General features: G+C 45.3%; 1 protein-coding gene across 4 annotated transcripts in view; it reads right to left on the bottom strand.

Annotated features, from left to right (window-relative positions):
* Positions 1-1,962: 1,962 nt before the first annotated feature.
* Positions 1,963-23,735, bottom strand: part of cpt1a2b (carnitine palmitoyltransferase 1A2b) — a 118,976-nt gene continuing 97,203 nt past the window's right edge. For all 4 annotated transcript variants that reach the window (XM_060902354.1, XM_060902353.1, XM_060902351.1 and 1 more), the window contains 3 exons: positions 17,228-17,341; positions 3,075-3,167; positions 1,963-2,876 (listed from right to left, as the gene is read on the bottom strand). In XM_060902354.1, coding sequence (XP_060758337.1) covers positions 2,775-2,876; positions 3,075-3,167; positions 17,228-17,341 — 309 coding nt within the window. In that variant the 3' untranslated portion in view covers positions 1,963-2,774. The remainder of the gene's footprint in view (positions 2,877-3,074; positions 3,168-17,227; positions 17,342-23,735) is intronic.

The following is a 23,735-nucleotide window of genomic DNA, read 5'->3' as shown; positions in this document are numbered from 1 at the left end:
ATTGTGTTGATAAAATTGTCTGTCATTTTGTGTTTATTTGGATTGAGCAGGTCGATATTGAAGTCTCCGCATATGAAGACTGTTTTGTGACTCACTTTTGAAAACATTTCCTCTATCCAGTTATTGAAGACCTCAATACTAGTCTGGAGCTCTATATACAACTAACAATTAAATTTTTATGTTTCTCTCTGCAAGTTTCAACTGTTATGCATTCCAGTGTGTTGTCAATTACTGTTGATATACTTTCCATCACATTGAATTTCAAGTCCCTATCCACAAATATGGCCACTCCCCCTCCACTCTTGTTTTGTCTATTCATGTAGTTGAACTCAAAGCCCTCCAGCTCAAAGTCCGTGCCTTTGACGTTATGTATCCAAGTTTCAGATATTGCTACGATGCTGAACGGATGCAAAAACTGATGTAGATATTCATTGATGAGATTGAAATTTGCATACATGCTTCTGCTATTGAAGTGGATAATTGAGAGTTTGCCATCTGCTTTAATGTGCCGATTGAACTGTTCAGCAGTGTAATAACAGCAGTTGTTGTTAATGGCAGAGAAGAAATTATTGTCCGGGTCTATGTCATATTCCAAATCCTGTGATTTGTAATCAGTGTACTCAAATGATTTTAGTTCCAGTAAATCCTGTTCTGTAATCCTCTGAGATGTGTGGCTTATGGTCCTGCTCATGATGGTCATACTTATCCAAGTCCTCGATGTTTTTCACAACCAATATTTTGGCCTCCTCAGGTGGACCGTTTAGCTTAATAAACACGTTACAGTTTGTAGTCCAAGTGTTCTGAGTTTTCCTGTTTCTTTAAGGCACATGCACTCCTGGCTATACCCGCACTGTGTTTGGTCAGATGCTCGTTTATGTAGATGCTGGATCCCTTCAGCTTGTACCCCTGCTTTAACAGTGCGGTCTTATGTTTCCTGTTGACAAACCTCATGATGATGGTCTGTTTGTCGCTGGTGTTCCTCCTTGGTAGCGGGTGGCAAGCCTCGATGTTATCACAGTCCAGGTGAATTCCCTTGGACTTCAGGAAAGCAGCTACCTGTTGCTCTGCGGAGCTCACATCCAGCTCCCTGGGCTCCCCCCGCCGCTGATAGCGGTCACTGCCCGAGCATATGACCGAGGTTTTACCTGGAGCCCGGTGACGACAACGTTGCTCACTCTGGAGTATTGCTCCAGGCTGGCCACTCGGCTTTCCAGGTCGGCGATCCGCTTGTCTTTCTCCGCATTCTGGATCCGCAACGTTTTCACTTCCTCCACCAAGGTCAATATGCTCTTCTGCTGCAGCCTGACAGCAGAAACTTCTTCGGTTATGAAGTTGAGTGACTTTTTTTATGTCCTCGACTTCCTCAGCAGTGTGGATCTTCTTTGGGCCCATATAGCCCGGTAGCAAGTTGCTGGGACAACCAGCTTTCGCCGTCAGCTGTTAGCACAGCCAGCTGTTCGCCTCACTGCCTTTCTGAATTTTCCCGCCAGAGGAAGATGGAAGTGACGGAAGCTTGCTTCCGTCATTATATGATAAGTGATCATAATCTCCATCTCCTCCTTATCATCATCATCTCCACCTTATCACCACTCCATCTCTGCCTCATCACCATCATCCCCACCTTATCATCTCCATCTCATCATCATCTCCATCTCCACCTGATCAACTCCATCTCCACCTGATCACCATCATCCCCATCTCCACCTTATCATCATCTCCATCTCCACTTTATCATCTCCACCTTATCATCATCATCATCATCCCCATCTCCACCCCTAAGTGAATCTAAAGGAGGAACTCTTGCTGAGGATAATCACTACATCACTGCTGGAAGACACAATTCACACTTGTAATATCAGTTTATAGTAACCGCTGTTTATTTCAACTGAAGTGCAGTTTAACGCCACTGTGATTTTTTCCAAAACAGATTAATGTTTAAAACAAAATAAGCAAAACACACTCTCCAACACTAAAGTTTTATTTATACAGAAACAAAACTCTCTCTGTTTACAATATGATTAAAGCTGGAAAAGTTCAGGAATTAAATTCACTCTCTCTCACACAGGATACAAACAGTGTGTTTGGTCATTTTCCTTCACCGTAACTTAACAGGAAAGATGTGTGCATTCTGTTTCTCCTGTGTTGAGAGAGTTTGCATTGCTTTGGCAGTCAAAGTTTGTGCATGTAAAACCCAAATCCTTTGCATTGTGGTTGCATTTTAACACAGCAAGTGAAGTTATTGCATTGTCACTGCATCATGTGAACAAGTGCAGAATAAAAGACAAACAGATTCCCAACACCAGCTTCATCAGAAACTCCATCAGGTGTAGAGGAGTGAAGTGGAGAATCAAGTCCATCAGAAACTTTAGAACTCCTCCACGAACACTTACACCAGTACTGAACACTGTTAACACATGTGTGTGTTTATTCTGTCTACTTTTACTGCCTTTTCTCCTCCAATGGTTTTCTGACTCCATGTTCACACTCGTCATCTGACACCTCAGTCTCACTCACACGTACTTCTATCTTTGTGGGGACTCTAAGAGAATTCAATCCTGAGCCCCTCACCCCAACCATCACAACTAACTGCTTAACCCCGCCCCTTATCCCTCAAACAGCCCTTCGAAGATGGGAGGACCAGAGAAAATGTCCTCACTTCACAAAAATGCCCAAACTCTATCAGTGAAAATGTGTTTTGGTCCTTAATAAGTTGCAAGTACACACACACACACACACACACACACACACACACACACACACACACACACAGGAGTTTATGGCTGTTTTCTCTCCACTGGTTTCTCAGAGTTGGAGCTGAACAGAGACATCAGGTCCTTTAAAGCTTGGCTGATCTGAGAGCCAAACCTGTGCGAGTTCTGAAACACACACACACACACCATTAAAACAATGAAGCCACCACACAAAAACATCTGGGTCACTATGGTCCCCATTCACCAACAGAGGAGACGCATGCAGCACGGAGGGCAGGTGAGGGACAGATGAAGAACAGCTTGGTGTGTGTGTGTGTGTGTGTGTGTGTGTGTGTGTGTGTATTGATGAAATTAAACACTCACTGTATGTGTGCAGGAGTTTTTACACGACACATGGAAGTTGATCATGTTCTCACCAACAATAATGTAGGACACACCGTAACCGTCATCAGCCACCTACCAGGGAGAAAACACACACACACACACACACACACACACACACACACAGATAAATGACAGTGTATTTGGTTGTTTCCCTTCACTGTTATGCAAATAAGAAAAATTCATTCTTTTTTTTGTGTGCGCGCGCGTATGTGTATGTATGTGTGTTGTAGTGGTCAGCACTGTCGCCTCACAGCAAGAAGGTTCTGGGTTTGAGCCCAGTGGCCTTTGTGTGTGGAGTTTGCATGTTCTCCCCGGGTCTGGACTGTGGGGGGAAACCCACACAAAGACATGTAGGTTAGGTTAACATGGCGCAGCCTTGAACTGAGGTTGGGCTGAAATGCCCTTGAGTGAGACCCCAAACCCCAGCTGCTGTAGCATGGCTGCCCACTGCTCTGGGTATATGTGTGTGCTCACTGTTTCAGATGGGTTAAATGCAGAGAGGAATTTCACTGTGTGCTTCAAATTCTGCGCTTGAGTGTACGTGTGAGAAAGACTTTTTGTCTTCTTGCATGTGTGTGTCCCCTCCAAGAACTGCCACCTTATTGTGGTGGAGGGGTTTGTGTGCTTGAATGATCCTAGGAGCTATGTTGTCAGGGGCATTATGCCCCTGTTAGGGTTTCCCAAGGCAGACAGGTCCTAGGTGACAGGCCAGACCAAGAGCAGTTCACCAAAAACCCCCTATGGAGAAAAAATCCAGGACCGTGACGTCGCCCGGTAGGACGCAGCCGGGGCCCCACCCTGGAGCCAGGCCCGGGGTTGGGGCTCGTATGCGAGCGCTTGGTGGCCGGGCCTTTGCCCATGGGGCCCGGCCGGGCTCAGCCCGAAGAGGTGACGTGGGCCCGACCTCCTGTGGGTTCACCACCCACAGAGGTAGCAGTAGGGGATTGGTGCAGTGTGGATTGGGTGGCAGTCGAAGGCAGGGGCCTCGACGACCTGATCCCCGGACACAGCGGCTGGCTGTAGGGACATGGAATGTCACTTCGCTGGGGGGGAAGGAGCCTGAGCTTGTGCGGGAGGTTGAGAGGTACCGGCTAGAGATAGTCCGGCTCACCTCCACGCACAGCTTGGGATCTGGAACCCAGCTCCTCGAGAGGGGCTGGACTTTCCACTTCTCTGGAGTCGCCCGTGGTGAGCGGCGGCGGGCTGGTGTGGGCTTGCTTATAGCTCCCCAGCTCAGCCGCCATGTGTTGGAGTTTACCCCAGTGAACGAGAGGGTCGCCTCTCTGCGCCTTCAGATTGGGGAGAGGGCTCTTGCTGTTGTTTGTGCCTACAGGCCAAATAGCAGTATAGAGTATCCGGCCTTCTTGGAGTCCCTGGGAGAGGTACTGAGGGGTGCTCAGACTTGGGACTCCATTGTGCTACTGGGGGACTTCAATGCTCACGTGGGCGATGACGGTGACACCTGGAAGGGCGTGGTTGGGAGGAACGGCCTCCCCGATCTGAACCCGAGTGGTGTTTTGTTATTGGACTTCTGTGCTAGTCACGGTTTGTCCATAACGAACACCATGTTCGAGCATAGGGGTGTCCATAAGTGCACGTGGCACCAGGACACCTTAGGTCAGAGGTCGATGATAGACTTTGTAGTCGTTTCATCTGATCTCCGGCCCTATGTCTTGGACACTCGGGTGAAGAGAGGGGCTGAGCTGTCAACTGATCACCACCTGGTGGTGAGTTGGATCCGCTGGCGGAGGAGGAAGCTGGACAGACCTAGCAGGCCCAAACGTATGGTGAGGGTCTGCTGGGAACGTCTGGCCGAGCACTCTGTTGGGGAGGTCTTTAACTCCCACCTCCGGGAGAGCTTTTCCCAGCTTCCGAGGGAGGTGGGGGACATTGAGTCTGAGTGGACCATGTTCTCTACCTCCATTGTGGACGCAGCTGTTCGGAGCTGTGGCTGCAAGGTCTCTGGTGCCTGTCGTGGCAGCAATCCCCGAACCCGGTGGTGGACACCGGAAGTAAGGGATGCCGTCAAGCTGAAGAAGGAGTCCTATCAGGCCATGTTGACCACCAGGACTCCTGAGGCAGCTGACGGGTATCGGCAGGCCAGGCGTGCTGCAGCTCGGGCAGTTGCGGAGGCAAAAACTCGGAACTGGGAGGAGTTCGGGGAGGCCATGGAGAAGGACTATCGGTCGGCCTCGAAGAAATTCTGGCAAACCGTCCGGCGCCTCAGGAGGGGGAAGCAGTACTCTGCCAACACTGTTTACAGTGCGGATGGGGAGCTGTTGACCTCGACTGGGGACATTGTCGGGTGGTGGAAGGAATACTTTGAGGATCTCCTCAATCCCACCGTCATGTCTTCCACTGAGGAGACTGAGGCTGATGACTCAGAGGTGGACTCGTCCATTACCCAAGCCGAAGTCACTGAGGTGGTTTGCAAGCTCCTCGGTGGCAAGGCACCGGGGGTGGATGAGATCCGCCCTGAGTATCTCAAGTCTCTGGATGTTGTGGGGCTGTCTTGGTTGACACGCCTCTGCAACATCGCATGGCGGTCGGGGACAGTGCCTCTGGAGTGGCAGACTGGGGTGTTGGTCCCTCTTTTTAAGAAAGGGGACCGGAGAGTGTGCTCCAATTATAGGGGAATCACACTTCTCAGCCTCCCAGGGAAAGTTTACTCCAGGGTACTGGAGAGGAGAATTCGACCAATAGTCGAACCTCGGATCCAGAAGGAACAATGCGGTTTTCGTCCTGGTCGTGGAACACTGGACCAGCTCTATACCCTTCATAGGGTGCTCGAGGGTTCATGGGAGTTTGCCCAACCAGTCCACATGTGCTTTGTGGATCTGGAGAAGGCATTCGACTGTGTCCCCCGTGGTATTCTGTGGGGGGTGCTTCAGGAGTATGGGGTTCGGGGCTCTTTGCTAAGGGCTGTCCGGTCCCTGTATGAACGGAGCAGGAGTCTGGTTCGCATTGCCGGCAGTAAGTCAGACCTGTTCCCAGTGCATGTTGGACTCCGGCAGGGCTGCCCTTTGTCACCGGTTCTGTTCATAATTTTTATGGACAGAATTTCTAGGCGCAGCCAGGGGCCGGAAGGAATCCTGTTTGGGAACCACAGGATTTCATCTCTGCTTTTTGCGGATGATGTTGTCCTGTTGGCTTCTTCAAACCAGGACCTTCAGCATGCACTGGGGCGGTTTGCAGTCGAGTGTGAAGCGGCTGGGATGAGAATCAGCACCTCCAAGTCCGAGGCCATGGTTCTCGACCGGAAAAGGGTGGCTTGCCCTCTCCAGGTTGGTGGAGAAGTCCTGCCTCAAGTGGAGGAGTTTAAGTATCTCGGGATCTTGTTCACGAGTGAGGGAAGGATGGAGCGTGAGATCGACAGGCGGATCGGTGCAGCCTCCGCAGTGATGTGGTCGCTTTACCGGTCCGCCGTGGTGAAGAAGGAGCTGAGCCAAAAGGCGAAGCTCTCAATTTACCGGTCGATCTACGTTCCGACTCTCACCTATGGTCATGAGCTTTGGGTAATGACAGAAAGAACAAGATCGCGGATACAAGCGGCTGAAATGAGTTTCCTTCGCAGGGTGGCTGGGCGCTCCCTTAGAGATAGGGTGAGAAGCACAGTCACTCGGGAGGAGCTCGGAGTAGAGCCGCTGCTCCTCCACATCGAGAGGAACCAGCTGAGGTGGCTCGGGCATCTTTTTCGGATGCCTCCTGGACGCCTCCCTGGGGAGGTGTTCCAGGCATGTCCCCCCGGGAGGAGGCCCCGGGGAAGACCCAGGACACGCTGGAGGGACTATGTCTCTCGGCTGGCCTGGGAACGCCTCGGTGTTCTTCCCGAGGAGCTGGCCGAGGTGTCTGGGGAGAGGGAAGTTCGGGCTTCCATGCTTAGACTGCTGCCTCCGCGACCCGGTCCCGGATAAGCGGAAGAAGACGAGACGAGACGAGGCATGTGTGTGTTGTTCTTCTGGCTGCTCCCGATTAGGGGTCGCCACAGCGGATCTTTCGTCTCCATTGCTCCGTGTCTTCAGAATCCTTCTCTACCACACCTGCCACTTTCATATCCTCTCTCACCACATCCATTTATCTCCTCTTTGGCCTTCCTCGTTTTTGTGTGCCTCGCAGCTCCATCCTCAGCATTCTCCTTCCAACATGCTCTGCATCTCTTCTCAGGATGTGCCCATACCATCTCAGTCTCATCTCTCTTAGCTTCATTCCCAAGCTCTCCACATGTGCTGTCCCTCTGATGTGCTCGTTCCTTATCCTGTCCAACCTCGTCACTCCCATCGCAAACCTTAACATCCTCAAGTCCGCCACCTCCAACTTTGCCTCCTGTCTCTTCGTTAAGGGTACGGTCTCCAATCCATACATCACAGCTGGTCTCACTACTGTCTTATACATCTTACCTTTCACTTTTGCTGGGACTTTCCGATCACAAATGACTCCCGAAATCCTTCTCCACCTGCTCCACCCTGCCTGCACTCTCTTTCTCACCTCACTATCACAGCCTCCATTTTCCTGCACAGTTGACCCCAGGTACTTAAATTCACCAACTTTCTTTATGTCTACTCCTTGCATCTTCACTACACTCTCATCCCCATTCTCACTGATGCACATGTATTCTGTTTTGCTACTGCTCACCTTCATTCCTCTTCGTTCCAATGCATCCCTCCATCTCTCCAAACCCAACTCAACCTCCTTTCTACTTTCACCACATATCACAATATCATCCGCAAACATCATGTTCCATGGTGACTCTTGCCTCACTTCGTCCGTCAAGCTATCCATCACTATGGCAAACAAGAAAGGACTCAAAGCAGATCCTTGATGGAGTCCCACCTTCACCTTGAACCATTCAGTCGTTCCAACTGCACACCTCACTGCTGTTTCACTGTTCTCAGACATGTCTTGCACCGCTCTAATATACTTCTCATTCACTCCACTCTCTCATACAATACCATAACTCATCTCTCGGCACTCTATCGTATGCCTTCTCCAGGTCTACAAACACACAATGTAGCTTTCTCTGGCCTTCTCTGTACTTCTCCATTAACATTCTTAAAGCAAAAATTGCATCCGACGTGCTCTTCCATGGCATAAACCCGTACTGCTGTTCACAGATTGCTACCTCTCTTCTCAATCTCACCTCCAATACCCTTTCCCATAGCTTCATGGTGTGGTTCATCAATTTTATTCCTCTGTAATTACTGCAGCTCTGTACATCTCCCTTATTCTTGTATATTGGGACTAGCACACTCTTTCTCCATTCATTTGGCATTTTCTCATTGTCTAGGATCTTATTAAACAATCTCGTTAGGAACTCCACAGCTGTCTCACCCAAACATCTCCAAGCCTCGATCAGGATACCATCTGGTCCGACTGCTTTCCCAGTCTTCATTCTTTTCATGGCTGCCCTCACCTCATCCTTACTAACCAAGTCTGCTTCCTGATTTGCTGTCTCCAATGAATCTGACCTTTTCTCTCTTGGATTCTCCTCATTTAATAAATCCTCAAAGTACTCTTTCCACCTTCTTAATACACTCTCTTTGTTTGTCAGCACATTTCCATTTACATCTTTCATCACTCTTACCTGCTGTACATCCCTCGCTTCCCTGTTTCTCTGCCTAGCTAGTCTGTACAGGTCTTTCTCTCCTTCTTTGGTCTCCAGTCTTTCATACAACTCCTGGTATGCATCTGCTTTCACCTTCGCTACTGCTCTTTTTGCCTTCTGTCTCGTCTCTCTGTATAACCGCCTGCTTTCCTCGTCTCTCTGATCATCTCAATTCTTCTTTGCTAGCCTCTTCTCTTTTATAATTTCCTGCACTTCTTTGTTCCACCACCATGTCTCCTTGTCTTCCTTCCTGATGACCACCCTAGCTCCTTCCTTGCTGCCTCTCTTACTAGTATAGCAGTAGTATCCCAATCTTCTGGCAGACTTCCATGACCACTGTAGGTATCATGCCACCATCTTGTGTCAGAACTACAATTCCCAGGCAACTTCCGTGTGACCTACGTCATGCGTGGGCGGGATCACCTACGTCAGTCTGCCATGCACGCATAAATCCAAGCGGAAGCTCCACCATCTTTGTCTCTCACGTCTGGCTTCCGATGAATCTGGATGTATAAAGAGGCGCTCTCCACTCAAAAAGACGTCTTCTTTCTTGCAAGATCCATCACTCAGCGCGATTTTGCTTCTTACCCTTGGCGAAGGTAAACTCTAGAGTCGCGCGATCTTTAAACTCAACCTGAGTTACAACCGGTTTACTTGCATTAGAAGTGACGTCACGACTGCAGCCCAGGCAGTTAAAAGTTAAGAAGCGATTGAATCCTTTTTAACTCAAAAGCGCTGTGCATCTTATTCTGATCAGAGACTTTTCCTCACGAACGCTGAGGTTCGGACCAAGAATCCTCTGCTTTCCACGGGAACCACCCAAGTGCTCCGCTGGACCCGAAAGTTTTCTGCGCCTCCATCACGAGCGGCTCACGTGCTCCCACGGCGAGGCCCGAAACTACACCGGCGAATAGTTCTTCATATCTTGCTAAAGGCAGGATTAAGTAAGATTTTGGCATTTGGGCATAATTAGGATAGTCTTAGGAATTTGCTTTTATTGAAATAGTGTGAATTTAAACCCAGGTTTATCTGTTACACTGTCAGACACGCAGCGTGTTGATTTATTTTGGTTCTATGTTCTCTCAATTGGTTAATAGATAGGCTGCGCATGCTTCTCTCTCTCTTATTCTGACTAACACCTTCATTTCCTTATCATACATTTTGACCTTATCAAGGTTTCAGTGAGTTTGGTAATGTTATGAGTGTGGAATCTTTTTGTGTTACTGAGAAAACACGTGCTCAACAGGCCTGATACACTTTAGATAGCGTCCCTTTGTCTTTAGCAACACGTGCTCAGTAGGCCTCATAAGGCCTAACAAACACACTTTAGCTAGGCCATAGGGCCTTTCATAAACATACTAGCAACACAAGGCTAATCTAGGCTTCCACCACGTGTAGTTAGCTACACGAGGCTAAACACAGAGCTAATCCTTTGTTCTGTTTAGATAACATTCTTTTGTTTAGCTACCAACAAGCTAGGCCTCCGTGTAGTTAGCTACACGAGGCTAAACACATGGTCAAGTCCTACACACACACACACCTCACTGCTTGTATATATTGATTTATTTTATCTTTTTATCTTTGTATAATAAAGTCATTTATTAAACAAACTGTGTTTATTTGTGAACAACAATATCTGAAGTCCCCAATCTTCCCAAAGAATTCAAAAAGGGTGCATATGTTATGTAATATGGTAAGTGATTGTAATAATTTGGAAATATACCATAATTTAGCTGTTTGGTAATTTATTATTAAGCACCAGGATTAATGGTATGATTCACTAAATGATTCACTAAACGATTCATTGAACAATTCACTGAATGATTCACTTCAAATGAGAGTGATTCTATGGTATGATTCAATTCAAACGAGTCAAAGTAAACGATTCAATGGGATTGATTCATTTTAATTACTGACCTTCAAAATTTAATGAGACTGATTTAACGAGATTGATCACTTAATATCAATAATTAACTGATTGCACCCACACCACTCAATGCTTGTCTCATGTCTTCCCTAAACTCCTTCTGATGTTCAACCTCTTTTAGTTTCCACCACTTAATCTTCGGCTCCACTATTTGGAGACAATTGGGGACAGTTGCGGGTTGCGCCTGGAGGACGCTCTGGACTCTTGCAGTGGTGCTTTTGTGGCTGGGGACTGCAGTTGACTTGCTGACTTTAGGGCTGCAGTTGTCATGAACGGTTTTGCACTCGGGTTTCCATCAGTGGGGGGTTTATAGAATCAACGAAGGTGACTTTATGTTAGGACTGTTAATGTTATAGTCATGTTGTCTGTTGTTGCCCAAATGAGGATGGGTTCCCTTTTGAGTCTGGTTCCTCTCGAGGTTTCTTCCTCATGTCGTCTGAGGGAGTTTTTCTTTGCCACCGTCGCCACAGGCTTCATCATTGGGGATAGATTAGGGATAAAATTAACTCATGTTTTAAGTCGTTCAAATTCTGTAAAGCTGCTTTGCGACAATGTTTATTGTTAAAAGCGCTTTACAAATAAACTTGACTTGACTATTTCACACTTCCTCTTTTTCACTTTCAAGCTCATCCTGCACACGACCACTCGATGTTGTCTAGCTACACTCTCCCCTGCCATCACTTTACAGTCTCCAATCTCCTTCAGGTTACCCCTTCTGCAGAGTCTGTAGTCCACCTGTGTAGATCTTCCTCCACTCTTAAACGTCACCCTGTGCTGCTCTTTCTTCTCAAAGTATGTCAAGTCAAGGTTATTTGTATAGCGCTTAGTTATAATGACTATAACATTAACAGTCCTAACATAAAGTCAGCTTCGTTGATGCTATAAACCCCCTCACCAACGGAAACCCAAGCGCAAAACCGTTCACGACAACCGTAGTCCCAAAGTGAGCAAGTCAACTGCAGTCCCCAGCCACAAAAGCACCACTGCAAGAGTCCAGAGCGTCCTCCAGGCGCAACCCCCAACTGTCCACATGGGGCCGCCCTCCACAGGAGCGATGCGATGAGACTCCAACCAAAGACACAGGGCACCAGGATGGATCAGGCAGGTCCGAGGAGCAGAAGAGGTTCAGCATCTCGATCCCAGGACCGACATGTAACTCAGAGGGACAGATTTTTTTGGGGGGGTGGGGGACAGGTTGTTAGGTATGGCCAGTGTCACCTGAATAAGTAGGAACAGTATACATATTGCACTGAGTACAAGCAGGGACTCCGGCAAAACTAACTATGACAGCATAACTAAAAGGGGAGAGCCAGAAGGTAACACAGGCATGAGGGAGCCCCGGGACATAAAGCAGCAGCCACTACACCGTCAACAAACTCGAGTGAGCAAGCGAGTGGGGACTGACAGCATCCATACATCCCAGTTTACCAAAACACTCTGTCTGAGGATCCTCCAGATCTACACCTTTACCTCATAAACACCATTAACACAAGGCTTGACTAAACAGATACGTTTTCAGCCGAGACTTAAACGCTGAGACTGTGTCTGATTCCCAAACACTACTTGGAAAGCTGTTCCATAACTGTGGGGCTTTGTAAGAAAAGGCTCCGCCCCCTGATGTAGCCTTCACTATACGAGGTACCAGCACCTTTTGATCTAAGTAGGCATGGCGGGTCATAGAGGAGCAGAAGTTCACTCAGGTACTGTGGTGCGAGACCATTCAGTGCTTTAAAGGTCAATAGTAGTATTTTATAATCAATATGAAATTTGATTGGGAGCCAATGCAGTGTGGATAAGACAGGGGTGATGGGGTCATATTTTCTAGTTCTAGTAAGGACTCTTGCTGCTGCATTTTGAACTAACTGGAGCTTGTTTATGCACTTATTGGAACATCCAGACAGTAAGGCATTCCAATAATCCAACCTGGAGGGAACGAAAGCATGGACTAGTTTTTCCGCGTCATGTAGTGACATTAAATTTCTTATCTTAGCAATATTTCTGAGATGAAAGAAAGCTATGCGGGTAATGTTCTCAATGTGAGTTTCGAATGAAAGACTGGGGTCAATAATCACTCCGAGGTCTTTCACTGCTGCATGTTAGAGCAAGACATTTGTCGGGAATTCCCGTGGGTCACGTGAATCCCGTGGGATTCCCACGGGATGGGAATCAAAATTTTATTCATCCCGTGATTGGGATGGGACGGGAATAAAAATCAACGGGAGCGGACAGGAGCGGGAACGTTGTTTTTACAGTCCTCTTTCAATGAACCAAAAACAGTCTAAAGAACTACACTTCCAACAATGCTTTGACTTCCGCTACCGGAACTTGCAAGCTGCAAAGGCGGCACGAAATCAAATGAAGAACACGAGATGCAACCAAAGTCGGTCTCTGATGCAACGGAGAAAAAATGAAGAGTGACCTGCAAAGTAAGGTGAAAAACAAAGACAGCTCAGTACAACTCGTAGGTACAAGGCGAACCTCCCTTCACCCAGAGAATGTTAATGCACTTCTGTTTCTTCACAGCAACATGTAATGGCATTAAGTAACAGTTTTTCACACATACACTTGCACACTGTATAGTAAATACAGGGTGTTCCGAAAAAAAATGCATACACACTTTAAATCACTGTAATGTTGGTCTTTAATAAAATGTACATAATATTCAAAGTTTAATTTACAGACATCATTTTATTGTTTTGTCACCACCTATTCTCAAACTGATGTTTAAAGTTTGTTATGAGACCTGCAAGAGTCACTGAAGGTCAGTGCAGTAATTCCAAGAGAATTGTGATTTCACGCACTCAGCAGTGCCTTGACCAGACTGAATGTCAGTTTTTGAGAATAAGTGATGACAAAATACTAAATTAAGGTCTGTACATTCTAAACACCTACTTTACAATGATTTAAAGTGTGTATACATTTTTTGGGACACCCTGTACATAATGTGCTATATATATATATTTTTTTTTACTTTTGTTGTGGTTGTACCATTTGATGTTTTCAGGGGCAAAGTCAAATTCAGTTTTGTCAATTTCTTCACATGCCCTGTTCATAAAAAGGAAGTTTCTCAGTTATCCTATGCGTAGACAGACATTAAAGGGCAGGACAACATATCAATAGTGATGGGCGCTTATTTTTTGTTTGTGACCTATCCTAGGTGTAACAACCAGTGTCTTAAAAATGGTTAAAAATCTATTTGAAATTGACTGAAAGAAATAAAAAATAACACATTTTGCAAACCTGATCAGAGTTAAGTGATGTGATTCTTTAGGTTCACACATGTTAGAATTCATTGGGCAAAAGGTTGTCACTTTGCACTTTTTTATTACACCAATCTAAGATTGGTACTTCAATGTTAATGCTTTAAGGGAACCAAATAAAAATGTTACATTTTTGCAACATGTTGGGATTAATTTAATTAAGATGGACATAAATAGATGCGGTGTGACCAATGTACTGTGTTGGTTTAACTGGCCTCCATCTCAAACGACTACAGGTATTTACATTGCATTATTACATTACACTAAGCTGATGCTTTTTTTTTTATCCAAAGCAACTTAGTTACTACAGGGTATTGATTACAGCCTGGAGCAATGTGGGGTTAAGTGCTTTGCTCAAGGGCACTTAAGCCATGGTAAGGGCAGGATTTGAACCAGCAACCCTCTGATCTAAAGACCAACTCCCTAGCCCACGGCTGCCTATTTTTGTTTGGATATGTAACCATGGATTACACCCATGATAAACTGATGAAACTGGATGAAAAACATCTAAAAACAAAAACCATTAACTGTCTGAATGACTTAACTTATTTAAAAAAAAAAAAAAAAAAAAACACGGGAGTGGGAGTCATTTTGAATGGGAGCGGGATGGGATGGGATTTGTCTTTTTACTCCGCCACGGGATTGGGACAGGATGGGATTTTTTCCTCTGGGAGCGGGATGGGATGGGAGTGAAAATCCACTCCCGTGTCATGCTCTACTGCACGTGAAGAAACAGAAAGGCCATCCAGAGTTACTGTGGAATCAGAAAACTTACTTCTAGCTGCATGTGGTCCGAGTACAAGTACTTCAGTCTTGTCAGAGTGAAGCAGAAGGAAGTTAATAAGCATCCAGTGTCTAATGTCCTTCACACATTCCTCAATTCTATTAAGCTGGTGTCTCTCATCAGGTTTTGCAGAAACATACAACTGTGTGTCATCAGCATAACAGTGGAAACTAATACAATGTTTACGAATAATATCACCCAGAGGGAACATATATAAAGAAAAAAGCAGTGGACCCAAGACAGAACCTTGTGGAACACCAAACTTTACCTCAGTATGTCTAGAAAAATCACCATTTACATCAACATACTGACAGTGATCAGTTAGATAAGAGCTGAGCCAGGAGAGGGCCGTTCCCTTAACTCCCACAACATTTTCTAGTCTATCCAGAAGAATGGAATGATCAATGGTATCAAATGCTGCACTAAGGTCAAGCAACACAAGTAGCGAGACACAGCCCTGATCAGACGCCAACAGTAGGTCGTTTACTACTTTAACCAGTGCTGTCTCTGTGCTATGATGAGGTCTAAATCCTGACTGATACATTTCATGGATGTTATTCCTATGTAAATATGAGCATAACTGCTGTGCCACAGCTTTTTCAAGGATCTTGGAGATAAAGGGGAGGTTTGATATCGGACGATAATTGGACAGCTGACAGGGATCAAGGTCAGGTTTTTTAATCAGGGGTTTGATAACTGCTAGTATAAAGGATTTGGGTACATAGCCAATCAAAAGAGAAGAATTTATTATTTTTAGAAGCGGTTCAATTACTCCAGGTATGATCTGTTTGAATAGACGTGTAGGTAAGGGATCTAGTACACAAGTTGAGGCTTTTGATGCCGAGATTAATGAAAGTAATTCAGTTTCTCTAAGGGGAGTAAAACATTCTAATTGCTGATCTGATACAGTTATATTGTTCACTACAGGGTCATTTAAACTGTCTGACCTTAAATTAGTAGTTTGAATTTTTTGTCGGATATTCTCAATTTTGTCATTAAAAAAATTCATGAAGTCGTTGCTACTCCATACTGCAGGTGTGCATGTGTCTATAGTGGACTTATTCCTGGTTAATTTTGCTACAGTATTAAATAGGAATCTAGGATTATCTTTGTTATCTTCTATTAGGGAGGAGAGATATGTTGATCTCGCAGCACTAAGAGCTTTTCTATACTTCAGGAAGCTCTCCTTCCACGCTAATTTGAACGCTACCAATTTTGTTTGACGCCATTTACGTTCCAATTTTCAAGTGGTCTGTTTTAATGTGCGAGTGTCATCATTATACCAGGGTGCTAATTTTTTGTCTCTGACCATTTTCCTTTTTAGAGGAGCTACATTATCTAAAGTATGGAGGAATGTTGACTCTAAGCATTCAATTTTCAATCCATATGTATTGACTATTGCCAAATTCATACTCTGAAAAATCAACCACCATTTGCCCTTCCACATTTCTCTCTCTTACACCATATCTGCCCGTCACATCCTCATCTCCTGTTTCCCTCGATAACATGTCCGTTGAAATCTGCTCCTATCAGCACGCGCTCCTCCCTCAGTATACCACTTCACCCATCTTTTCCCAGAAAGACTCTTTCTCTTCATTCTCACATCCAACCTGTGGGGCGTATGCACACACAACATTGATTCCCACTCCTTGAATCTCCAACTTCATGCCTATCACTCTATCTGACCCCCTCTTCACATCAATCACACTGTTGACCAACTCTCCCCTCAAAACAATACCAACACCATTTCTCTTTCCGGCCACTCCATAATAAAACAACTTGCATCCATCTCCAATGTTCTTGGCCTTGCTTCCCTTCCACCTCGTCTCCTGCACACACAAAATGTCCAACTTCCTCCTTTCCATCAGACCTGCTAACTCTCTCGCTCTGCCAGTCATTGTTCCCACATTCAGTGTTCCTACCCTCAATTCTAAGCTCCTTCCCTTCCATCTTTCATGCTCTCTCCTAACACGCCTCCCCCCTCTCCTTCTCCTTCTCCGTTTTGGTGCAACAGTAGCACACTTTCCACCGGCACCCTGTTGACTAACAGTACCGGAGGCAGCCATTGTTAACCTGAGCCCCGACCGATCCGGTATGGTATTTCTCTTTTCGTTCCGCATGTTAGATTTGGCACGGTTTTACGCCGGATGCCCTTCCTGACGCAACCCTCTCCAATTTATCCGGGCTTGAGACCGGCACCAAGAGTACGCTTATGCTGGATTGTGTGTCATGGCGTGCATGCGTCACGCTGGTAGGCAGCACACCAGTAGTTTTTTTTTTTTGTATTAACAAACAAAAAATTAACATCTACACCCGTCATAACTGTTGGCGAAAACGTAGAAAGAGCCTATTGTGTTGATAACAGAAATACTAAAATGTGTCTGGTTACGCCAGCACAGTATTTGTATTGATGTGGGAGTCACAAGATGCTCTTTGTAAATATTTGGGTGCTGTGTTATTTTCTTAATAAGCATTGGTCCTCCCAAATAAAGCAATCAAAGTGTGTGTGTGTGTGTGTGTGTGTGTGTGTGTGTGTGTGTGTGTGTGTGTTATATTTACCGGGCCAAAGCCTCCACCCAGTGAGATGAACTCAGGATGATTAATCAGGTCAAAAAGCTCCAACTGCTGCACAGGAGTCTGAGACGTGGAGAGACGCCAGGGTTCAGACAACACCTGGAAAACACACACACACACACACACACACACACACACACACACACCCTCTCTCTAAGAGCCTCAGATTACCTTCAGCATGTAGAGTTTTGTGGTGGCAGGCCACCTTAATCTGATAAATTAAAACCTTGTTAGAGTTCCTGTTCATCTGTTCAGCATGTTGTGACTCTACAGGACACAGTTATAGAAGGGAGGCAGTTATAATCACACTATCGGTTTTCACCAAGATGAGGATGGGGTCCCTTCTCACTGACTGACTGGGAGCAGATGGACAAATTTACCACTTAAAGTCTATGAATGAATGAATGAATAAATAAATAAATAAATAAATAAAAAATGGACAGATAGACAGATTAAAAAAAAACATGAAAAACACTAGTTTCTATATTAAGCAGTAATTAAATAATAATAATAATTTCTTGATTTTTGGCAAGAGGGTTTAATTCCAGATGCAGAAGAAAGTAAGAAATTTTGGGGAGACATTTGGAGTGTGGAGAAGGAGCACATTGTTGATGCAGAATAGTTAATTGATATTAAAACCTAAAGACCATACACTTTGCAAAACCCAGTTGTGATTACAGCAGGGCTTTACATTAGCACCCGCCCACCCACCAAATGTGGGTAAAATTGGGCTTTGGCGGGTAATGACTTTAGTCTCCACTAGCCACTTTGGCAGGTGGTTTATTCTGTGATCAGGGCTCGAAATTAACTTTTTTTCTTTGTGTCCCCCAGTGGTCCCGAATTCTGTGTTGTATTGTCCCGAATGGAAGCAATAGTGTCCCCATTTTTTTCCTCTCTGAAATAACCAGTGGTTAATATTATCATATGAAGTCTCATCTCATCTCATTATCTCTAGCCGCTTTATCCTGCCCTACAGGGTCGCAGGCAAGCCGGAGCCCATCCCAGCTGACCACGGGCGAAAGGCGGGGTACACCCTGGACAAGTCGCCAGGTCATCACAGGGCTGACACATAGACACAGACAACCATTCACACTCACATTCACACCTACGCTCAATTTAGTGTCACCAGTTAACCTAACCTGCATGTCTTTGGACTGTGGGGGAAACCGGAGCACCCGGAGGAAACCCACGCGGACACGGGGAGAACATGCAAACTCCGCACAGAAAGGCCCTCGCCGGCCCCGGGGCTCGAACCCAGGACCTTCTTGCTGTGAGGCGTCAGCGCTAACCACTGCACCACCGTGCTGCCGATGAATGCAATGAGGACATTTAATGTCTCTCTCTACACATGTTCTCACACACACACTCTTAATAGATAATACATAATATACATAACAATACTTGATAATACACATAATACTTGCATATCAAAACATCAAATGTTTTTCAATGATAAATGTTTTGAATTGGACTTTTAATATTAGAATCAGTTCAGTTGTACTGAATGCTATTTTTCATATTATACGATATTTCATATTGTAAGGGGCTTGAATTTGAGTTCAATAAACAGAATACTCTGTTTATATTTTTGTCTGAACTGGTTGCATGTTTTCATATAGGGAGCGACCTTAACAGCACTGAGTACTTGAGTGCTACTGTAGAGATACATTGTACGCTGCCGTTCATAATTAAATCTAGATCTTCCGAACTTTAACATATCATGGTGAAGAAAAAACTGTGATTTCCTGGCAACAAAATTGTGGCTAGTGAAAAGGCTGAGTGGCTAGTGACTCGGGAAAACCACTAGCCACAGTGGGCGGTGAGCAAAAAAGTTAATGTAAAGCCCTGGATTACAGACCAAATGTTTAATAGTGTCATAAAGTATGGTTGTTTTCTCGGAGCAGCTTTCAGCTTTGCAAGGAATACGTTTTTTGGAGATCAATTTGAATAGAATGGACAGATATGGACGAGCGGTGTGGACGTGCAAAGACTGCGTCTGGAAAGACCAAACAATTCATATCTTATCAACATTCGGCGCCCTAAGACAGAACCGGCCTTGTTTTTAGGCCGTTGCTGAGAAAACATTTCCCCCTGAAGGTCAATGCTGGGAGACACTCTCATTCCTCGAATTCCTCTCTAACTCTCCGCGGTCGCCATTTTTTACCCCCAGTGTGACAAGCGGGTGCGTGACCAGTGCCTTCATGGCTGCAGGAGCGGACGGCTGCTTGCTTGCGCTGGATTACCTCCTCCCCTCCCCTCCCCCCCTTACCCCTGATTCCCCCCCTCAAGTCCCGTGTTTAAAGTGTACCTGTGTTGTAGTTGTGCTTATGCAAAGGTTTTTTTTAAATGTTCCCACACTGTAATCCTGACAGGAGCATAGTGGGGGGGTGTTCTTTTTTTTCCCTTATCTCTCCTCATGTTGTGTTTCCTTTTATGTTTATCTCTGTCTTCCTGTCCTGTCTACCCTATGTCAATTGTATGTTGTGTATGTACGGACAGGTTGACGGCTAATTTCGCTGGTACATGTGACTAGTGACAATAAAGGGTATCATCAAATCAAGTACCAAATTGGAAGGGGGCTGGGCCAGATGGAGTCCAAGGGTATTGGTTAAAAAAGTTTTCATCTCTTCACGGTAAGAGATCAGTGGAACTCAATAATATATTACATAGTGTGAAACCAATATCAAGCTGGATGACGTATAGGAGGACTGTTCTTTGTTTGAAAGATCCGGCAAAAGGGATTGCTGTGGACAACTTCCAGCCAATATCGTGTCTACCACTTATGTGGAAATTAATGACAGGAATTACAGCTGAAAAGTATGTACACATATCGCTTGAAGAGCAAAAAGGATGCAGATGGAGGAGCAGAGGCATGAAAGATCAACTGCTAATAGATAAGGCAATACTTCGAGACTGTACGAGGAGACATAAGAACATGGCGATGGCGTGGAGGAATTATCAGAAGGCATATGACCTTGTCCCCCACAGGTGGATACTGGAGTGCCTAAGGATATTTGGAATTGCTAAGAATGTGACAGAATTCATAAAGAGAAGTATGACTGTGGCAGCGGGGGCGTGGTCAAGCGCCGGTCTGTGACAGGAGGGCGGAGTCAGGGAAGGTAAGTGGCAGAATCACTTCACCTGAGAGCAATTAACCTGTGTTTGTGTGTCTTCCCAGTGACCGCGCCCTATATGAGGAGGGAGAGCGAGAGCGGAAGGTCTCTCTCCCCAGCCAGACGTCTTGTGTGTGTGTGTCTGTGTGCATGGCTGAGAGAGTGGTGTTTGCGTCTGAAAAGAGCAACAATAAACGAAGTGATTGAACTTTATTCTGGCCTGCTGTCCTCTGTGCTCCACCCACACATAGGGAACTCTACAATGACAATGTGGGGAACACAACTCAGCTCTGCAGGGACAATGCAAGGAGAGATGAATATAAAAAGAGGAATTTTTCAGAGGGACAGTCTTTCACCTCTTCTCTTTGTCTTATCCATGATACTACTCTCATTATTGCTAAGGAAAACTGGCATGGGATATGAATGGTGTGAGAGACAGCTGAAAACCAACCATTTGCTTTTCATGGATGATCTCAAGCTGTCTGGCAAGAACCAGAATCAAACTGATTCATCAGTAAGGACAGTGTCTCTTTTGTAGGAACATACAGTGGTGCTTGAAAGTTTGTCAACCCTTTAGAATTTTCTATATTTCTGCATAAATATGACCTAAAACATCATCAGATTTTCACACAAATCCTAAAAGTAGACAAAGAGAACCCAGTTAAACAAATGAGACAAAAATATTATACTTGGTCATTTATTTATTGAGGAAAATGATCCAATATTACATATCTGTGAGTGGCAAAAGTATGCGAACCTCTAGGATTAGCAGTTAATTTGAAGGTGAAATTAGAGTCAGTTGTTTTCAATCAATGGGATGACAATCAGGTGTGAGTGGGCACCCTGTTTTATTTAAAGAACAGGGATCTATCAAAGTCTGATCTTCACAACACATGGTTGTGGAAGTGCATCATGGCACGAACAAAGGAGATTTCTGAGGACCTCAGAAAAAGCGTTGTTGGTGCTCATCAGGCTGGAAAAGGTTACAAAACCATCTCTAAAGAGTTTGGACTCCACCAATCCACAGTCAGACAGATTGTGTACAAATGGAGGAAATTCAAGACCATTGTTACCCTCCCCAGGAGTGGTCGACCAACAAAGATCACTCCAGGAGCAAGGCATGTAATAGTCGGTGAGGTCACAAAGGACCCCAGGGTAACTTCTAAGCAACTGAAGGCCTCTCTCACATTGGCTAATGTTAATGTTCATGAGTCCACCATCAGGAGAACACTGAACAACAATGGTGTGCATGGCAGGGTTGCAAGGAGAAAGCCACTGCTCTCCAAAAAGAGCATTGCTGCTTGTCTGCAGTTTGCTAAAGATCACGTGGACAAGCCAGAAGGCTATTGGAAAAATGTTTTGTGGATGGATGAGACCAAAACAGAACTTTTTGGTTTAAATGAAAAGCGTTATGTTTGGAGAAAGGAAAACACTGCATTCCAGCATAAGAACCTTATCCCATCTGTGAAACATGGTGGTGGTAGTATCATGGTTTGGGCCTGTTTTGCTGCATCTGGGCCAGGACGGCTTGCCATCGTTGGCGGAACAATGATTTCTGAACTATACCAGCAAATTCTAAAGGAAAATGTCAGGACATCTGTCCATGAACTGAATCTCAAGAGAAGGTGGGTTATGCAGCAAGACAACGACCCTAAGCACACAAGTCGTTCTACCAAAGAATGGTTAAAGAAGAATAAAGTGAATGTTTTGGAATGGCCAAGTCAAAGTCCTGACCTTAATCCAATGGAAATGTTGTGGAAGGACCTGAAGCGAGCAGTTCATGTGAGGAAACCCACCAACATCCCAGAGTTGAAGCTGTTCTGTACGGAGGAACGGGCTAAAATTCCTCCAAGCCGGTGTGCAGGACTGATCAACAGTTACCGCAAACGTTTAGTTGCAGTTATTGCTGCACAAGGGGGTCACACCAGATACTGAAAGCAAAGGTTCACATACTTTTGCCACTCACAGATATGAAATATTGGATCATTTTCCTCAATAAATAAAACAATAAAGTACAACATTTTTGTTTCATTTGTTTAACTGGGTTCTCTTTATCTACTTTTAGGACTTGTGCGAAAATCTGATGATGTTTTAGGTCATATTTATGCAGAAATGTAGAAAATTCTAAAGGGTTCACAAAGGCCGAATCCCATTTCACCCCTTGGACCAACCCCTTGGCCCTTCCCCTCCATTTTGCGCGTTCACGTGAAGGGGTAGGGGTATCCCAATCCCAGTTAACGCGGAGGGGTAGGGGAAGGGGTAGGGCTTCTGTACCCCTCCAAACGGAGATTTTCCTGGAGCTGACTCCGAACGAAGGGGTTTGAGTGATTTCCCACAATGCCATGCGGATTTCAGCGAGATTTCATGCGGATTTCAGAAAGATGGCGGTTCCCGCGGCGAAAGATTGTCATAAATGTATTTTCTCCATTATTTACGTGTTTTAAGTTGTTATCCAGAGGAAACACGCCGCTTGATTCGCTTTCGAGCTGAGAATGAGCAGCGATTTCTGAAATCCAAGCTGCTGCTAAAAAGCTTTGGGAGTGAGTATTATTTTCGGTTGCTTGACTGCGTACGTTTTGTTCTGTTATTCTCGCTTTTATTGTTTACATGAGTGTTCTGACACCTCATTCTGTCGGATGTGGTGCACGAAGCGCCAAAGATATCCCATTCAGTGGTGTTAGTTAACAAATCACACCCTGCCAGCAGAGATTTCTGGTTCTGCCTCTGGCTCTGACTGTAGCGGCTGGTCGCAGCCAATGACGCATTTGGTCGCGTTTTGCTAACGTAAACGCTGACGGAGGTACGCGATGACGTATGCGATCGTTGAAGGGCTATCCCAATACGTAATGGTTGAATTTCAAGCCCTATCCCTTGTAGCTCAGTTTCAAGGGGAAGGGCCAAGGGGAAGGGGGAGGGGTAGGGGTAGAAATTAGAATTGGGATTGGGCCAAACTTTCAAGCACCACTGTAGGTATGGAGTTTGGCATTAAGAAGTGCAGCGTATTGGTGATACAATGGGATAGCGCTCCCTGATGGACAGGTGATGAAGGCTATAGAGGAGTATGGTTACAAATACCTTGGGATTTTTGGAAATGGACAAAATTAAGGAGGCTGAAATGAAAGAAGCATTCACGACAGAATATTACAGGAGACTGGGACTGGTGTTGGACTCAAAATTGAATGGCAGAAACAATCACTGCAATAAATACATGGGCTGTTGCAATTTTACGATATGGAGCAGGTATACTGAAGTGGACACAGGATGAGGTCAAAGAATTAGACAGGAAAACCAGAAAGAAAATGCCAATGTCTAGAGCATTGTAACAGTGATGTAGACAGACTGTTGTAGCAGTCCTTGGATCCAAAAACACAATAGAGAGT

Source organism: Neoarius graeffei, chromosome 20, assembly GCF_027579695.1.
Source record: "Neoarius graeffei isolate fNeoGra1 chromosome 20, fNeoGra1.pri, whole genome shotgun sequence".
NCBI classification, from domain to species: domain Eukaryota; kingdom Metazoa; phylum Chordata; class Actinopteri; order Siluriformes; family Ariidae; genus Neoarius; species Neoarius graeffei.
Note: the sequence above shows the minus strand (reverse complement) of the source record. Positions and strands in the feature narration are given on the sequence as shown.